The following is an 18,874-nucleotide window of genomic DNA, read 5'->3' on the forward strand; positions in this document are numbered from 1 at the left end:
GCAACAGATGTCCTGAAGAAAAGCAACATGGGATTAATGGAGCCTACACAGGAACTATTTTTAAACATTTACATGATGCAAAGAGTATCAGCACAAATGTGGTCTTAGTCATGAAGTAAACAACCGGAAGAACCAACTGCAGTCACATGGGAAGGACAGTGCATTATTGTGCCTAATGCTTGCCCTGCTTTTAGGAAAATGTTAATAACAAGTGGGTGCTTTCACACACAAATGTGCATGCACACCCCCTCTTGCCTTCAGCAGCACATCCCCCTTGCTCCCAGCTGCACTTGTGGAGCTGTGTCAGTGGGTGTAATATCGGCATTATATTCTTGAAGTCTGAGGGCATATTCATGATTTCAAAAAGAATGCCCATTTAAGCACTTAGCTATTACTATATAGGAACCATACAGCAAGTGACTGTTCTGTCTGCTCCGAAGTAGAAACTGACCACTGCACGTGGAGCACAAAACTGATGTCTAGATGTGTTTACCTATAAAGACACCACATGAGGGCAAACGTCATTTAATGCACTATAACAACCGCAAAGCAGCATTTGTGTTTTGTCATGATTCCCCATTGCCTGAGTCGGTATAAACCATAACAGCACTCTTACAAATATGTCAGTCGGAGGAGTGGGACACTGAGCATCAAAGGAAACTTAACACTGTGATTTAAAACGTATGCTTTTTGAAAAACAAACTAGCCCGATTTTGGTTAAGTCTATTTATCATCTGATTGTGGTCTGTAATTACCTGTAAATGATCATTAATTAACTCTACATATTTAAAACAGACTATTGCATAAGCATCATAACTTCACTGTCGGAAGTGACTAATCATGGGAAGTCATTTAACCTATCAAATACAGACACTATAGGTCGATATACACATGACCTACATTTATCCATGGGTTTTCTACTGCAAACAACACAGATATGTAAAACAAAACAGTTATGAGATTCTCATAACACAGCCTACATTAACGTGAATTGCCCAGGACTGACTTAAAGCTCCAAAACGGTATCTTTCTTTTACTGTCTTGATATGTGGCTCCACGTCTCTTAAGTAGTTAACTGGCTAGGTTCATATTGATAAGTAGCCTAAATGCCATTCTGCAGATTGATAAACATACCTACCCGGACAAGTGAATCTCAAGACTGCTAATAAGGTACATCTGCGGTGAAAATGTTGTTTGCATCATTAGCGTCATTATGGTTGAAGACATCCGTGCGATAAGGCTGAAATTGTCAAGTGATGAACAAAATATCCTTGCAATTCCTGTGCAATAAAATTATGATGCCTTTTCGAAATGAAAACACCCACTAAAAAATTCTGCAGTCGTAACTACAGAGAAGTGAAAATGAAATTGGGGTTTAGAGAAAATGATGAAAGCACAAGTATAGACCAATAACGTACCATAGCAGACTTCCGTGCTCTCCACACTTACTCGACGCCCTCTAGGCTTGGGCAGAGGCGAAACAAACGCGTTGGGAGGGGATTTCCACTCCGTTCACTGTTTCCTTTACTTGTTTTGCTTTCGATCTGGACACTGGAAAAGGACAAAGTTTTTCCTTTAAATTTTTTTCGCGATTACAAAGGCAACGACAAACTTTGCAGCAGCAAGGGAACTGTTGCGTTTGAAAAAGTAATAGACTGGATTATCACAGGTAAGAATTGCCCATGCCCTATTGAAAGGAAGAATTATGGCATTATGTTTTAGATAAACAGGAAGCTGTGTTCAAAAACGATATTCATTACGGACAGGGATGGATGTGGAAGCCACAATGGATTTGAGGCTTGATTTCGGTTTTGGATTGCTACATTATTACCCAGTAAGCTTCAGCTAGCTAATAGTATTGCACATACTGCACAGCTGTCAGTTTGTCGACAGCGTGACTTTCGGAATAATGAATTCGATTATTTATTGTTTGTAAATACAGCTGTCCACAAAAAAAACAAAAAACAAATAAATCATCATTAATTTCTATGAGAAATATAGTTAGCTGGGTGTTTGTGTGCTTATGAAAACAGTTGTCATATTCAGAAACGGTATTTCGGACATTACAGCCAAGGGGTGGGATGATTATCGGATACTTTCCATTCATAGCTTTTTTTGCGTTGATACAAAACACTATACGGTAGTATTTATGACATCTATAAGAACAGTTGCTAAAATGACAGGTTTGAGGACACATATTACGCATAATTCGTGTATGGATATTGAGTTGTATGGATATTTTTGGTGCAATCAGTATCTTGCTTCATTGTTAACACTGTCAGTCCCAACAGAGCAAGATCAGTATAAGTCTCTTGTCTTCGGGGACAGTCAAAAGTTTTAGCCCGTGAGCTCATCGCTTTAATCGTTATAAAGGACTTTGGACTCGGTTTCCAGTTTTTCCAGCTGCCAAACGCACAGCTTGAATATTCTGCAGGAGTTTGCTACGAGAGCAACCCCGCGCAGCCAAAAACTATGCTCTTCGACCCGACGTCGAGTCGTAAACTGAGGTCAGGGAACAGAAAGGGCAACGACGTTCTTTTAAGCGCACAACTCGCGCGTATATGACATCCGCTTGTGATCGAGACCGTGCATCCAGTCAGTTGGATATACTATTAGATTTTATGTGTATGCTGTTTTTCCAATAAGGTGATATGCCTTGAGGCCGTTACTTGTCTTTCTTGGAACTGTAATACATTCACTTTAGAGTCCATATTTAACCCGACCTTACGGCATTACATTGTGTTTGCATGATCAATAGAAAAGTAGAAAAACAAAAAAAAAAAAAAAAAAAAAAACAAGCTGAAATATTTTGAATGTTTCGGAAACCTGAGGATGAGACCAAATTTGCTCTGAAAGTATTGTTGTTTATGTGAAACACTTAGCGGTGACCCTTTGGAACTGTAAAAGGATTTTTTTTTTTTTTTTTTTTTACTGCAAGGAATCATTAAGGTTTATTGAGCCTTTATAAAGTACTTGCACAGAGAGTGACCAATAAAATTTGTTAAGTGAACAAGTTTTGATAATTTCAATGATGAGCCTCTTTGTCAGTACACACAGTAGCCTATGTGAGGTACATACTTAAACAATGGATTTAAACTGAAGCCTGTATTATAGCTCTGGCTTTGCATTCTTCAGACAGAGGAAGTTGAAATGCAGCATTTTATGGAAAGCCATTTTGCATGCAGCAAAAAATGCATTTTGGAACTGGGAAACCTGAAAAAGAGTATGATCTGGCTGTGCCTTATGATCTGGGCTCCACTGGGATGACCTCTAATATAATGTACCAAGTCTGGGAGTGTATCCAAGAAATGAAGTGAGCCTCTGATATCTTACCCTTTGGGATGGCAGTTAATTTGGTCAAAATGTAATGGTGCATTCACTGTGTTGCTGATCAGGGGTTCAAACTGGATAATGGTATTTTTCGGAAACTGTGTCTAATTCCTCATTCAGGAATAGTCTCCTTTTTGAATTACGTGTATATTTTTAAAGGCCTATTGAAATTATGTTTTAGTCCTAATTGTTTCTTGAATATGAGACTGTGACACAACCAAATGATACTATTTTGACCCATTGTACTGTAAATATTTATTGTCAAAATGACAATTTATTCAATTCATGAATTTTAATTCAAATTCACCAAACGTTTAACTGGAATATGAAAAAAAGTATATTGCCTGTTTCTGTAAACACAAATAAATAGGAAATATACAATTATGTACCACTTTCCCCATTCCCAGCCACACAAATTTTAATCTGGTAAACACACTGGAAGACTCTCACTTTAGATAATGGCAAGAGATGCCCAAAATCATAGAATGTCCATGTTTAGAGGCATTATAGCAGTTTCACACAATCTGAAATGCACTCACTGCAGATCATTTGAAGTGAACTCACAACAGTGCTTGTCTGCAGCAGTTTATTCAAACTCTTTTATTCCAGCACAGCAGGCATATTTTCCTTTCATTTTCAGTGTTTATTTTTAGTTATACTACAATGAAGAGTTGTAGGAAGCAAGTGCAAAATGAATGTGCTGGCTAAAAGTGAATTTACAAGAGAGAAGGAAGAAGCCACACATAGTGACTGCAAAAATCATTCCTTTGATCAGTGAACTGAGGCCATTATTTACACACAAATGATACCATGACAGAGGCACCACTAGTGCCAAAACTGGTGGTATTAATCCACAAATAAAATGAAATTTAAGTAATTTGGGTTTTTGACTGTAGGAAGAAAAAAGTAAAAAAAAAAAAAAAAAATACAACAAAGGTATTCTGATACTATATGTTAGTACTTGATTCCACAGTAGAGGGTATAGATTTTATGACAGGGTATATGCCTTATGTGAGGGAAAATTTATTTGAGAGATTTTTTGCTCTAAAATTTGATTCCTGGAAAAAAATGTGTATCCACATATTTGCATGAAATGCTCATGAAAAATACTTTGACCCAATGAACAAGGCCAAAGCTAGTAAAAATATAGTACTAAATAATGATGATGTTTACCGCTGAGTGTGGAGTTTGTCAGTACAGAAGAGAAAACAGGTAACAGGAGATATAGCAGTGGACCTGTCTGTATTTTTGTAATAGTAAGTTCAGCTCTGAAGCAAGAGCTGAATCTGGAGCTATGTTGATGAAGGTCAGGAGGGCATGTGTGCCTGCTATATGGGTTTCATAGAGCAATATTAAAACTTTTGCTACAGAAAAACTCCTCTTTGCATACAAACCTGTTAGAGGTTGTTGTTCAGAGGTAAATGTACAGTTTTTGTGCTCTGAATACAAGCTGTGAAACCACTAACTCTCTCTTGACATTCTGAGGAATGCACTCACTGCTCTCTTGAACATGTACACAGAAGGTGTGAAAAGGCCTTACAACTTGACACCCCTGAAGTGTTTTTTTTTTTTCTATAAAGACTTTTTATAGCTCTGAATTGATCTGTTTGGGGGAATGTAAAAATGGTACATATTTGTCAAAGTGCCTCAGAGGTGCCAGATAGAATGAATTTTGCCAAAGGAGATGGACATACACCGACTCCAGTGCTTAAGATGTGTTTTGAAAAAAAAAAAAGGCTGTGAAAAGAACAAAAAAGATTGCTTATTCTTTCAAACATTAAATGGAAATGACTGTGAGTGTGTCAGTGATGATGTGAATCTCCCATGTTTGTACAGAGAACCAGCAAACCATGTATATGCTGTCTGATACTGTTCTTTGGGTCATCAGACATTGAGCCATGTTAAATGCAGATATTGGTAATGGGTGTATGGACTAGGATGGCACTGTGTAATGAGTAACACTCCTGTCCCTGCCTTCAGGTCGCCATGCCAGTGGAGAGAATGCGAATGCGGCCATGGCTGGAGGAACAGATAAACTCAGATAAAATCCCAGGGCTTAAATGGGTTAACCGGGTGAGTACATTCATTTAGCCCTCTGTAGCTTTCAACAATGAACAAAGTGTCATTCTGTGAGTCTGAATTATTGTGCCATCTATGGTTGAGCTAAGAGTTTTTAGGGGCTGCTAAGAAATTCAGGATACTACTGCACCTCAGTTTTGTTTCCACTTTTATGGTATGGCAGATGCATTCATGAGCTTATTCGGTATACAGATACTCCAGTTGAGTGTTGTTGCTGTCTTTTTTAAAGTCCCTGTTAAAATGATATTTATTAACACGTGGTCGCAGATATACTGTTTAAACAAAGAATTAACTTGATTTCTCTTTAGTGAAATCACTGTCTGTGTGACACTGAAAATGGAAATATTTTGAATAGCTGAGAGAAGAGCATATATGACCATGAAACCATGACAATTGCAGCAGTGTGGATTGTTGTTAAGCTCACACATTTTTAAATAGCTATTAGAAATTAGATACAATAGCATGAAGACCCCAAGCTGTAATGTACATTATAGTCTTGGTGACCCCGTTTGGATAGTGTAATTTCTGTTTGTAATACATTCTGTTACACATTCCATCTTCACATCTGTTAATGGTTAATGCTGGCGCCACCTTTGTGTATATCTTAATTGTATTGTGTCTTAATTGCATTTCTATTGTATAAGCACTGTGATATGATCTTTTGTCATGAATCTCTGTAAAAGTGTAGCTAGTATTGAGGTCCACTGGCAAACCCTAGGACCTGAGACTCCAGGAGAAATCAGAGGGATGCCTTCATTCCCCAAATGTCAGAAATGTCCTCTACATTCATTCCCTCACCCTGTTCTCCCTGGTGCTGCAGTGTCTTTTGGCAGCCATAACTGCTAGCACATCTAAACATGAGCCAGCCATATCTAAACAGCTTTTTATTCTATTGGAGTCCTCCAAGGGATTGCATTGCACAGATGCATTATATCATAACAATTTTAGCTGTCGACATAAAAACCAGTTTCTAATTGTTTGTGAAGTTAACAGTCATGTTTATTGCATATTAACAAAAATTCGATAGAGGGACATGTATCTTAGCTGTCTCGTATGTTTAAAAAGGCTGCGGGGCTGTGTGTGTTTGTTGTGCAACTTGAAAGAATGAAGAGTATGAAGAAAAAAGAAGAGTAGATGAAGGGGTGAGTGTGGGGGCGGGCTTAGGTATGCCACCTCGCCGAGCGACCGTCACATGCTCTGTGCCTCACCCGCAGGAGAAGAGGATCTTTCAGATTCCGTGGATGCATGCGGCTCGCCACGGCTGGGACGTGGAAAAAGATGCCCCTCTGTTTAGAAACTGGGCGATTCACACAGGTAATGCAAATAAAAAGAGGTCTGTGTTAAAGCATGGCGTGAGAACACTGATAATTGTGATGAGCCATTGTGACAGAAGTAGTGGACCTGCGTATTGGGCATAATTAATGCTGGAAAGAATCAGCAGGAGCTGTACGGGCAGTCATGGGACTTTACAGTTATGGGTCTGTACTGACTCACAGACATAGGAAACAGGGGGTAGAAGCTATTATGTCTAACTGTACTACTATGTTAACAGACACACAGTACCAGTCAAAAGTTGGACACACCTACTCATAGAAGGGTTTTTCTTTATTTTTACTATTTTCTACATTTTAGAATAATGGTAAAGACATCAAAACTATGAATTTACCCAAATGGAATCATACATTGACCAAAAAAGTGTTAAACAAATAAAAACTGTCTTATATTTTAGATTCTTCAAAGTAGCCAATTTTTTTTTTTTAAATTTAAATTTTTTTGGAAAGAAACTCATACATAGGCATCAACTTCGCTTTTTATATTTGTCTAAGAAACACACACTTGACACTTACTTTACTTTACTTACACTTACAGCTTGCAAAAATGCAATTCTTTTTCTCTTCTGTCTGTGTTATCTGTGTTGTCCAGGTAAATATCAACCGGGCGTGGACAAGCCTGACCCAAAGACATGGAAAGCCAATTTCCGCTGTGCCATGAACTCCCTGCCAGACATCGAAGAAGTCAAGGACAAGAGCATTAAGAAAGGAACAAATGCCTTCAGGGTTTACAAAATGCTGTCTCACACTGAGAAACCCATCAAGAAAGGTAAAGAGCCGATCAGCAGTAACTGCTCTTGCTCAGCCTTCTCCATTACAGATCAATCAGAAGGAAAGCTTTCTTTCTACTTCCAGGATTACACAATAGCACTCTCTTTTAGTATGGCCTGAGTGCAATTCCTTGGCACCCATTCTGCACCAGGGTTTTAATTTCCAATACAAACAAGTTTCAGTTTCTACAGAAATACAAAGGATTGCACAAGCAGTTGCTAAGTAAACACAGGAAGTTTTTGCTACTCGTCCTTGAAACCTTTATACATTAATGTATGACTACTCCAGGGGGCACTGACATTAAGTCATTGGTTTGTATTGCACATTAAGGTGGTAGCATATTTATTTCAGCAGTACACACTGTGTTTCCTATGTGTGCCGTCTGTGCTGTTAGGCCCAGTGTGTAGAGATTGAGTAAACGAATCATGGCGCTGTTACAGCAGTAACAACAGTATACCTAAAGCGGTTTCAAAAATCGTGCAACAAGCACTTAAAACATGTCCATTTAATCCAAGTGTTATTTGGCTGCGTTGCACCATGTTTTGATCCGTGTCTGTAATATAAACAAGGGGTCTGAAAAATAAGTACATTAGGACATTCCAGGGTTAGGGCAAATGTAGCTCATCGTAGCCACCTGGGACACTATTATACACTGACGTGAATGATGTGAATTTTACTTTTCAGCTGAAACTGCACTATATATCCAGCATTGTATCTGTTGTGGCCTATCACAAAGTTCTCCATTTATGTAGATGTAGCATGTATCATAAATGGACGTTCGTTATATGAATTGTAGCAGCTCAGACTAAATGTTAGACTGAGGTTTGTTAATGTTACCAAGGCTTTGTTTTGCAAAAATCATGATACATCACATACACATGGTAAGTGTCACTCTTTTAGATTTATAAATGCAATATTAATATGGCATTCCTGGACTGGAGGAACACGCAACTTAGTTTAGCACTGAACAATATGATCGTGTTTAAAAAGTTGACCATATTTACATGCATGTATGTTACAGTAACTTGTTAATTCTTTTCTCATCTTAGAGATGGGCTCCCCTCTGTGTTGCTGTTGTGAATCACTGGCATCTAAAGTGTGCATGCTTTCTCTTTTCCCCAGGCAAGAGAAAGGTGGAAAAAGATGAGAAAACAAAGGTAATGTCTGTACTCTTACTGCAGATCCGTGCACCCTGGTCAGGGAAGTTCTGTTTTTAAATGAAGGAATCCCTCATTCTGAATGGAGTTTCCTGCCTGAATGCTATATATTATGGGCTGTCTTGCCAGAGTCATTTGCTCGTTCACTGTCTATCTAGCTCATAATTCCCCTTTCTTTTGATTTTTTTCTTTAGTAATATTATTCAGTTACTGTAGCTACCTATCAATGTTTTTCTTTCTCGTAAAATAGATTTTGCAGTACTTGATCTCGTAGTTGGTTGCTTTAAACAGCTAGCTACACATCACCTCCAGTCGTATTAAGAAGCATGAATTATTTAGTGCATCACTCCACAATAAGAAAGTAATCAAATGCTGAGGCAGCCAGTGAAGGAAGCACTCCTCCCCCTCCTATGTAGGAAGCACTTTGTGGGTCCTGTCAGGGCTTTAAAGAAAACAGTAGGAGACAGAAGAGACAACAGCTTCCAGTGGCAAGAGCCATGTGTTAATTACCTTTGCTTTCACCCTGACCCCTGTCTCCTAATGTATAGTTCCATATTAAATGTGCAAGTGTGAATGGGATAACAGTGTCTGTCACCTTTACAGGTGGAGCGCAAGTCCCCCTCGTGCCGTGGCAGTAAGGAAGTGGTGGTGAAGGTGGAGAACATGGTGGACAGCACAGTGCTGACAGGTAACAGCTGGACACTAATGTGCTGCAGTCTGCTCGCTGTCTGATAGAGACAAGGGGCTCCTAAAGAGTTATGTGGCTTAGATGCCAGTCACAGCAGAGATGCTTGAGACCTCGTTCTGCAAAGGTTGTTCTAACAGCCTTGGTTTTTGGAGCTGGTGTTTGTGTGAAAACTGTGAAATGGATCAGGTGGTTCTCACGTTAGCCTCCGGTTGTTTTTAGCAGGGGCAGGCACCAGTGATTTCCATGTGGTGTGGAGTGCATTTTGCGCTGTGTGAAGAGTTTTGTTAGAAACGGCACTCGGTGAGCGGGTCCTCTGGATCTTAAACTGTAGAAATGTTCCTGTGAGTGACAGGAAACGCGCAGTTCTTTAAGGCAGACACTTCTGTCACAGATTTCACTTACACCGTGGAGTAACCCATCAACTTTGAACACAGGGTGATCTGTGTCTCCTACTAACAACTCTGCTTGTACTGTGTAGTGGCTGCATTTGGTCTTTGGTCTCACAGTGGTTACCTGAGGTCAGTGTTGTCATGAACTCTACAGTTTGTTCCGGCAGCATACCTCCAACATAAGGAAGTTCGGCAGCAAATATAATACGTGCAGTCAGTATAGACCACTGCACAAATGTTTACATTTCAACTGCGCCTTTGTATGTATGTACTCCTAATTGCACTACATGTACACAGGGCCACTGCAATTCTTTAAATGTGCAGTATCCTGAAGTGCAATATCTCAGCTGCTAATAATAAAAATTACCATATGGTATTGTTTTATATCTGATTGTTTTATAGGTTACAGCAAATATATACATTTTATATTTTATTTATATATCTAGCATTTTTTAAATTAGTTTAGCTTGAACTCTTTTCTATTTTTAATTGCTGTTATGTGTGAATGCACCGTCAGGATTTCTACTCATTTCCGTTGTACTCTGTGCAATGACAAAACGGAATCTATCTATCGATCTATCGATCTATCTATCTATCTATCTATCAAAACAGCTAGTGTGTTAGGATGGGGGGAGGGGCATCATGCCCTAGCAACAGTCTTAAATGAACAATTCAGACAGCAAATCATACAGTGCGGTGCTGAACAATGGAACCTACCAACCTAATGAAAGATTAAAACTTGAACAAATAAAGCTCTGTTTCTGCAAATGCAAACAAATTGATATAAATGGTAATGTAAATGGCTCAAATGTTTTGGACGTTGAGTTAAAGAGTCATTGCATCGCTGTTTCTCTGTGCTCTTTCTGTATAAAAATTCTCATTAGCCTACCGTTTTAGCTACAATCTGCATGGTAGAGCCAATAATAGCAGGGTTAAATACATAAAATATATGCTATGTCTGGACCATGTTGCTAAAGAAGGTGTTTGCTTTATGAGTTATAAATATGTGCGTGGTTTATATATTCCCAGTTTGGAATAGGAGTCCTTGTTTCACCGCAAAAAAACATTAGAGGTGACTAGCTAATTTTATCTAATTTTAGATGTGGAATGGCACACTGCTTGAAGGACTGGTTGTGCTGGTGTAGTGATTTTGTTCCATTCCAAATTTAAACTACTGGTGTGTGTGTTTTTTAACAAAACATGTAACAGTGGTATTTGAATAGCCATTTCCTGTGTTAAGCAATAGTTAACCTTTTTATACAGTTCTTTGGAGGACAGTAAATACAGTAGCCACAAAACAACACACACAAATAAGAAAAAGCCATGTATCAGCTTATACTCGGTGGGGAAAATACTGTTGGAACTACACTGTGACCATAAATCTAAACCCAAAATGAACACACATGTACTCCTAGGCACACGGTATTTGATTGGGGTTACACAATTACATATCCAATTATTGTTCATTTATAGGCTACATTCTGTTCTGTGCTGTATTACCGGTGCGAAGTGAGACTTTTATTTCATGCTGCCAAGAGGTGGTTTTGATGGTAGTCCTCCTCTCCCCGTCATCCTCAGAGACCCACCGCCCAGCAAATCGAAGCCCAGTGGATGATCATCTGATCATCAACGACCTACCCGATGTGTGCCAGACCATCGAGGTGATGACAGAGAACGACGACCAATCGGTCAGCTCCAGCCACCCCTACCCCCTCCAGATCTCACCTGTCTCATCGTATGGAGGTGTGTACACCCAGCTGAGTGAAAACACTCAGTGCTGTTGATTTTGTGTGAGTGAATCCCTTTGGTATGATGGATTTAGAATGCATAGGAGCACTGTAAGAAAGACAGAAACAGCCTTAGAAGAATAGGATGGAGGGCATCTCTTCATTCTGTCTAGGTGATGGTATTGTGCACCTTCAGCCCATACCTTAAAATAAGCCTAGCTGGGGAGTGTCTTTATCATGGCACCTCAACAAACACAAGTTATTAGCTTGTCAAACAAAGTGAAGTGCTTCTGTCAAGAAAATAAATAATAGAATGCAGATCAAACATACAGTATATACTGAATATATATCTTTTTGTTACATATGCAATGCAAATGTGTTTGTGATGCGGATATGACCAAATTCACAAGAGAGCCACCTGACTGTGTCATTCCTCTTTTTCTATGAAAGAATATGCCTGTACAGCTCACAGTCCAGCACACCTTTCACTTAAGGCAGTGGAAAAATGGATTGTTGTTCCTTTGTCCTATTCAAACAAACATGTATGAACTTGCCAGGTAGATTTTGCCAGCCTGTGCCATGTTTAAAAGTGCTCTGCCTTTTTCCACAGAACAAGATTTAGAAGTAAATGACTTTTCAAGAACAGCTCTTGTCAGTTCTGGTGAAATCGCAGATCAGTCTTTTGTTGTGAAACTTGTTACATCTGTTGGCTTGCATTCTCCCTTTGCCCTGGAGTAGAACGCCCACCATCTCCGCTTTCCTTTCTAACCTGTTTGTCAGGAAATGATTGAGTTGGCAGTGTCATTGTTTTCCCTTTCTGTTTCGCCCACAGACAGTGACACAGATAGCGTTCACAGTGAAGAGGACACTAAGGAGGTACGTGCCAGCAGATGAACTGACCCAGTCATGTGTTAACCACTGCTGTGTTGGTGTCTGTAATCGCTCGAGGTAGTTAAATGCTCATTGTGAACTTTGTACACACTGAGCTTGTTTGTTACTTACACTACATTTGCTTAGCTGACTCTCTAAAGAGCAACTTATGTAGTTTACAGCTTTCTGAGACAATTGGGGTAAAGTACCTTGCTCAAAGGTACAAGAGCAGTGCCCCATCTGGGAGTTTAACTGGCAACATTTGAGTTACGCGCAAGGTGTGTTTTGCCAGTACACCACACTTGTTGTATATGTGCAAATACTGGAACTTTTACTTTTTTGCATCAGAATAAACTTGCTTTGTTTCCAGTGGGTTACTTGTTTTAGTGCTCTTTGACCCCTGTTCCAGTCATTTTTAAAGAGAGCCATAATAAGAGAACCACCAGAATGAAAGTAGAGAGGCCCAACCCACTCCGCTCCCCCAGAGTAGAGGTTTAGTCAGACCATAAGATAGCCCTGAGGGAGGGGTTCTAGTCAAGCCCTCCCCTGAGCATCACTGCCTCCTCTACTTCCTGTGACCCTCTATGGGCGCTGATCCCTGCTCTTTTTTTGTCAGACAGCCTGTGGACTCAAAGCAAAGGCCTCAGTCTTACAGTATTATTAACACTGCTTACTCCAGAGATACTCAGGCCTTACATGTAGGTAAGACTAGTTTGGTTTTGTCCTTACTATATATTCTGTCAGTATCCAGCATATGGCATTATTTCATCGCTGTGACTGTGATGTTTCTCTGGATCAGGCTTTATTTTGATTTCTGGTCCAAAGGAAATAGTGGATGTTCACATACTGTACTTTGGCCTTAGATCGTAAGAGTGATATCACTTTAGAAAATAATAACACCTGAAATGTTGAGCATTGTTTTTTTGTCAAGAAATCCTAAATTGCTATATCATATTACCTTCCATTCAATCACACACAAGAGAAACCCTCGGGCACAGAACAAAATGATCTTTCATTTTGAGAAAAACAGACAGTGTGTCATCATTTTCTTCCAAGAAGCAATACTACACTGTGCATTTAATTTGGACAACATTACTGATTGTATGTCTCTTATTCCATATTTGGTTATTTGTTTGTGCTTCCAAAAGCAGTACAGAGATGGCATTCAAATTTATATTATATAGTACATTTACTCTGTGAAGAGAGCCATCTAATTATACTTTAATTCATTTTCAGAATTCAGATTAACTGTGGTAAGTGAAATGCTCATTTTAAACTGGTTCAGCCCATTTAAGAAGCAAATTCTGTTATAAAACGTTCATGACTGGCAATCACTTCAGATCAAGATATTATTATACAGCTCAGCTGGCCGTAAAGGAAACAGCACATGGATCTAGAATGAACATCAGAATAACAGAGTTTAAATATAAACAAGAATATATTTTAAAAATATGTGCAAAATGTGCTAATGAGCCCATGTCATACTAATAATGTGAAAGTCCATATATATATGTGTGTGTGTGTTTGTGTGAAATAACATATTTGTAATTGCTTATAGCATTTATGATTTCATGTGACATTTTGACCATATACTGAAAATTCACAAAGCTTCATTCACTTTTCTTGGCAGCATTGAGTTTGTGTATTGCCTTTCATGCATTAGGTGTGAAAATAGTTCATTTGTTATTATAGTTTGCATTGTAACATGATCACTTTATTGATCTTCATTACAGTGCCCACATTTGAGAACAGCAGAATTTTGTGTAATTTCTGTTTTAATACTTCCAGTAGTAAAAAAGCTGTCATGGGAATAGGTTTTCATTGACTCCTTTCACTCTGCTATGATTGACAGGGTGTGCGTGGGCCATGGGATCTGTGCCAGGCAGACGGGAAGCTGCTGTCAAATAACTCTGTGCTGAAGCTGCCCAGCATGGCCACCTTTGTTACTTCGGCAAAAACCAACTTCAAGGTGACCAGCAGCCGGGAGGAGAACCCGCTCATTGCTTACAGCAGCGCCCCCTGGAGCGTCCCTTCCGTCCAGCCCCCGCCCCTCCCCAGCACCTCCGGGCACACCCCCTCGCATGAGGCCCGCGCCAGCGTCATTATGAAGACCTCGGACGTCTCCAAGTCCACCGTGAAAACCTGCTGATTCAAAGCCAGCCTGTTTTTTAGACCATCTCGGGAGGTCATGTGGTACAGGACCTGAGGCAGTAGACCCTGTTGTTGGCCCTGGCGGGGATCAAATGCACTTGGCTTAGCCTGGCTCTAAGGAGGAGCGGAACGCTCTCTGAAGACTGCAGGATGGGTGATCCCCGCACCCCTGTTGTCTCGTCCTTCTCCGTGGGTAAGTTGACCCTGTGGACAAGAGGAAGTTCTCAGTGGATCGGAGTAGATCGCACAGTCTCACTTATGCGAGAGAAACCGTGTCAGACACGTGCTTGTCCTGTTGTTCTCGGTTTATGTAAATAGATGGACATCTGTGTAACTGAAAGTTGCTTCTGCACCTTATTGAAAGCACCTATACTATATGTGATATTTGTGGCACTTCTGGGTCTCTTTGTTACAGTGATGTATTCGCTGAGGTTGTGATGGCTGAACATTGCCTAGTCAGACATCTCTCTGTCTTCTACTCTGCACCATTGCCTCTTTTCACTGCTTCTCTGAAGAAGGTGTCATAGGATAAAAGAGTAATGCAATGCACAAAGTGGCTTGAAACATTTTCCTTAAGCAAGGTTTTGTATTTCTCAAAAAGGGAACATTTTATAAGCAGTGAATTTTTGTAGATATCTGTCTTTTTTAGTGAAAATGAGGAATTTCACGAATTTTTATTTTAGTGACATATTGATGAATTCACGTGGCACGTTTTATGATTCTATCCATGCAGAAATATTTTTGAGCCCTACAATATCACTGTATAAATGAATACATGAATACACCTGTGCTTATATGTGTGTTGATGCCTGTTTGTGCATTGATATATGATTATATATATATATAATGCACACACATAATAAATATGTGTTTCCATACACATACATAAGCAGCTATTAATCCTGTGGATAATTAAATATGCAAATCGTAATGATTTTGTTTTTTTTTTTTTTTCAGTTTTACACAATTGTCTTTTAACACTGTTCCCAGAAATAAATCTGAAAAACTTTTTTTTGAATATTGTTGTTCTCTAAGTTGATGTGTTTGTGTTTTCATGAAATCAGTGACATTTTGCAGGAGTTAGAGCTTCATCAGGGTTCATCTAAGGATCAGAGCATTCCCCTTAGCACTCACCTGGGGCTGGGTTCAGATTAAAAACAAAATACATTCCCAATGCAAACAGAAGTTAATATACCATCAATGGGTGATCATCAGTCAGGTCAAAATGTAAAGTGGTGCCCATAGCAACCTTAAATATCCTCCAAAACACCACTTCCCATCTGCCCCTGTGCTATATGTTTGTATGTGACGCCCTGCCTGTTGAACATACGCATGACTCTAAAGGTGAGTTTTTTTAGACAGGAGTCCCAGTTTCTTGGTTTTAATAAAAGGTGTATTACTAAGGAGATGATGTGAAAAAAGAAAGTAAAAACATTAAAAAACACAGGACGTTTTAGATCTGAAATGCTGCATTTTGAAATCTTTTATTCTCCTGTATTTGATCATAACACCTAATGCTTTGTGACACTGGTGAAACTGTGCCTGCAGACTATGCATGAAGAGTATGGGGCAGAGCTGTGAACAGACTTTGGCTGGGGTTGGGGTGAGGCAGGGACAGAGATGGAGCACTGCACCGCTCCACTCTCTCTCACTGCACAGTGAAGGGATGAAAGAGCTCCCTCATGTGTGACACAAACGTTTCACGCTGTCTTTGCAACTGCCTAGCAAGATTTATAAGGGGAGGTTATGCCTGACCACATCTTTGTCTGAGATGAGCACATTTCCACACAACAATACCTCAAATTTCACAAAACAGATTGTAATAGTATTACAATTGGGGTGGCAGTGTAGCAGAGTGGTAAGGAGCAGGGTGTGTAACCAAAAAGGTTGCTGGTTCGATTCTGTGCTGGGGCACTGCTGCTGTACCCTTGGACAAGGTACTTAACTCAGAATTGCCTCAGTAAATAAATGGCAATAACATGGGTTAAACTGTAACCTGTGTAAGTCGCTCCGGATAAGAGTGTCTGCTAAATAACAATAATGTAGCATATTGCGATGTATTACTCTAACACTAGCCATTTCCAAAGTTTTACTTTGTGTAGAGCTGGGTAATGTGGGTTAGTGCAGTCCTGGACCATGGTCTCTCAGTCATACAGTGTCTAAGCCAGATGAGAAAGCTTGGAGAAAGCTTCTGTTGTAGAATCTACTGGCATGTCATGTTCACAGACCAGCCTGCCACTGACATGGCCATGTTTGAGGATTCAGCGCCTGCTGTCTTTGTTTCAGTTGCCCTGTGATGGATTCCGCAAGCCTTGTTATCAGTGTAGCTACCTAACAAAGCACACTTTAACCAAGGACGCATTTGCTTGGGCAGCACACCTTAGATAAGAAAACTAAATAACAGAATGAACAGGAAAAAAACAGACTATTTAGCAATATTATGAGCTTGTCAACCAACAGGTGCAGGCCTGTTTAATAAGTTATGACCACACGTGTGTTTGACATTTGCCTTGCATTCTGTTAAAGCAGTAGACAGGATGGATCTTTCTTTTCTTTCGCCTCTTTCTTCTGTCATATCTGGTCTAACCTGCCTAAAAGTGGCAGGGATTTGCATGCTAAAATCAGGCTGGCGTCAGTACTGTTAGGGTGGCTGCTACATCTCTTATTGCTTTAGTGTTACTGTATACGGCTGGGCTGGGTTTCATCGTCAAAACACAGTTGCATGGTTTCATATCGAAACAAACAAGTCTGAAACACAAAGCAGATTGCTCCTGATGGAGGGTCCCATTTCATCTGCATAGCACAACGTGACATTGGGGCTTCGCATCTGTATCCGTTTTTGCAACAAAATCTTGACACAAATACCATGCTCCAAAACACAGCTGCGGGAATCCTCTGTTCTTAGCATTCCTTTCAGGAATGTTATCTCCTAAAATGTTTCTGAAATGATCAGTGGTACAGAAAAGTTTGTGTCCTGTACTTGGTGTGAGTACAGAGGCAGTAACATGATATACACCAGCTTTGGCATGGGGGGGGGGGGGGCATGTCTTTTGCTTTTGGTTGCGGTTCTCAGCCACTGGATTTCCTGTTGCTCTGAACTTACCTCTAATGGAGCAGAACAGTCGTCTTGACAACAAAGCAGCAGATAAGTGGTTACTCAGGCTAAGGTAAACAAAGTTAAACTCTGCTCTTTTTGTTGCGCAACTGGCAAACATGAGGCATATGTTCCATGTGTGACTATAAATTAGTAAGCACTGTGAGATACTGGACATGTATCACATAATGTATTATCTGCAAATTGATTTATTTATCCCTGGAGAATGTGTTTTAATACGTTTCTTTAAGCTTAAACAGGGTTTTGACATTAACTGGAGAAAGGTAGCAAGAGGACTAGAATAATGAGTTTACAAAGGTCTCAACTCAACTTGGCAGCAATTATCCACAACACACTATTGTTTCTATGAACTGCACTCCTTGGTTATAATGATAATACAAATATGCAGAAGTGGAAATGTTGGTTAGAATAATAATAACTTCAGACATATCATTGCACGGTTAATTACATGGTCTTGGTTATCATGAGTTAATCAAAATTGTGGCAGGCAACTTCTCAGGTGAAAGGCATTCGTATCAGCAGAGTGGATAAAGAAATGGAGATAACAAAGAGAGAATGTGTGCCATGGACACAAGCTTCTAGCAAACCAGCAAAACACTCAACTGACCAATGGGGGTTCCTTCTAGATAAAGGTTAATAAAAGGGTTAAAGGAGATAAAGGGTTAAAATGGGTACGAATAAAAAACAGACACAAGTGAAAATGGTGAAACTAAAGGTTAAAAGGTCATTGCCTGTATCAAATAGTGTACATTTATGATCGTATTCACCTGTCATACCATGGAACATGCATATATGCCAAAGCAAAGCCGTTTTTGAATTGATTTTAACATGTCTCACTGCACTAATAGAAAGTTAGTATTCAATAACTTTATGTTAGTGCATTGAATGCAAATACAATTCAAGCTTTCAAGAATGAAGGTGTATAGATTGCACAACCTAGTGGTTGTATAGACAAATGAACACTGGAGACAGAATTAGGTGAAGAAGCCTGTGATGGTTCTATAAATACGACACACCTCTGTAATATGCTTCAAATTAAAATTATTATTATTATTATTATTATTATTATTATTATTATTATTATCATCATCATCATCATTAGCTGTAGCCGTAGTATTTAATAATAACTAATAACTATTGGTCATTAAGTAATAGAGGAGCAGTCACAACTTTTTCCAAGCACATATTACACTCTCTCACCCTGCTCCTGGACTGTATTTCTAAATTTGACTTTTCACTCTGAGACGTTATGCAGTAATATCACCG

General features: G+C 39.5%; 1 protein-coding gene across 2 annotated transcripts; it reads left to right on the forward strand.

The window, feature by feature from the left end:
- Window positions 1–1,529: 1,529 nt before the first annotated feature.
- On the forward strand, window positions 1,530–14,762 carry irf2 (interferon regulatory factor 2). 2 transcript variants are annotated; one of them, XM_036551224.1, is made up of 9 exons: window positions 1,530–1,669; window positions 5,311–5,403; window positions 6,624–6,723; window positions 7,333–7,509; window positions 8,634–8,668; window positions 9,272–9,356; window positions 11,324–11,488; window positions 12,305–12,348; window positions 14,195–14,762. In XM_036551224.1, exons 2-9 carry the CDS (start codon window positions 5,317–5,319, stop codon window positions 14,489–14,491), a joined length of 990 nt encoding a protein of 329 aa, XP_036407117.1. In that variant the 5' UTR covers window positions 1,530–1,669; window positions 5,311–5,316; the 3' UTR covers window positions 14,492–14,762. The 2 variants fall into 2 exon arrangements, with proteins under 2 accessions (XP_036407117.1, XP_036407118.1); XM_036551225.1 differs by lacking the exon at window positions 14,195–14,762 and adding an exon at window positions 12,959–13,023.
- Window positions 14,763–18,874: the final 4,112 nt, after the last annotated feature.

This window comes from Megalops cyprinoides, chromosome 18 (assembly GCF_013368585.1).
Source record: "Megalops cyprinoides isolate fMegCyp1 chromosome 18, fMegCyp1.pri, whole genome shotgun sequence".
Classification (NCBI taxonomy): Eukaryota; Metazoa; Chordata; class Actinopteri; order Elopiformes; family Megalopidae; genus Megalops; species Megalops cyprinoides.

What these genes read in the sequence shown, in the direction of transcription:
- irf2 (XM_036551224.1), top strand. Translation starts at nt 5,317, where the DNA reads ATGCCAGTGGAGAGAATGCGAATGCGGCCATGGCTGGAGGAACAGATA. An exon ending in GGCTTAAATGGGTTAACCGG is followed by an intron (nt 5,404 to 6,623) that starts GTGAGTACATTC and finishes CCTCACCCGCAG; the next exon opens with GAGAAGAGGATCTTTCAGAT. An exon ending in TGAGAAACCCATCAAGAAAG is followed by an intron (nt 7,510 to 8,633) that starts GTAAAGAGCCGA and finishes TCTTTTCCCCAG; the next exon opens with GCAAGAGAAAGGTGGAAAAA.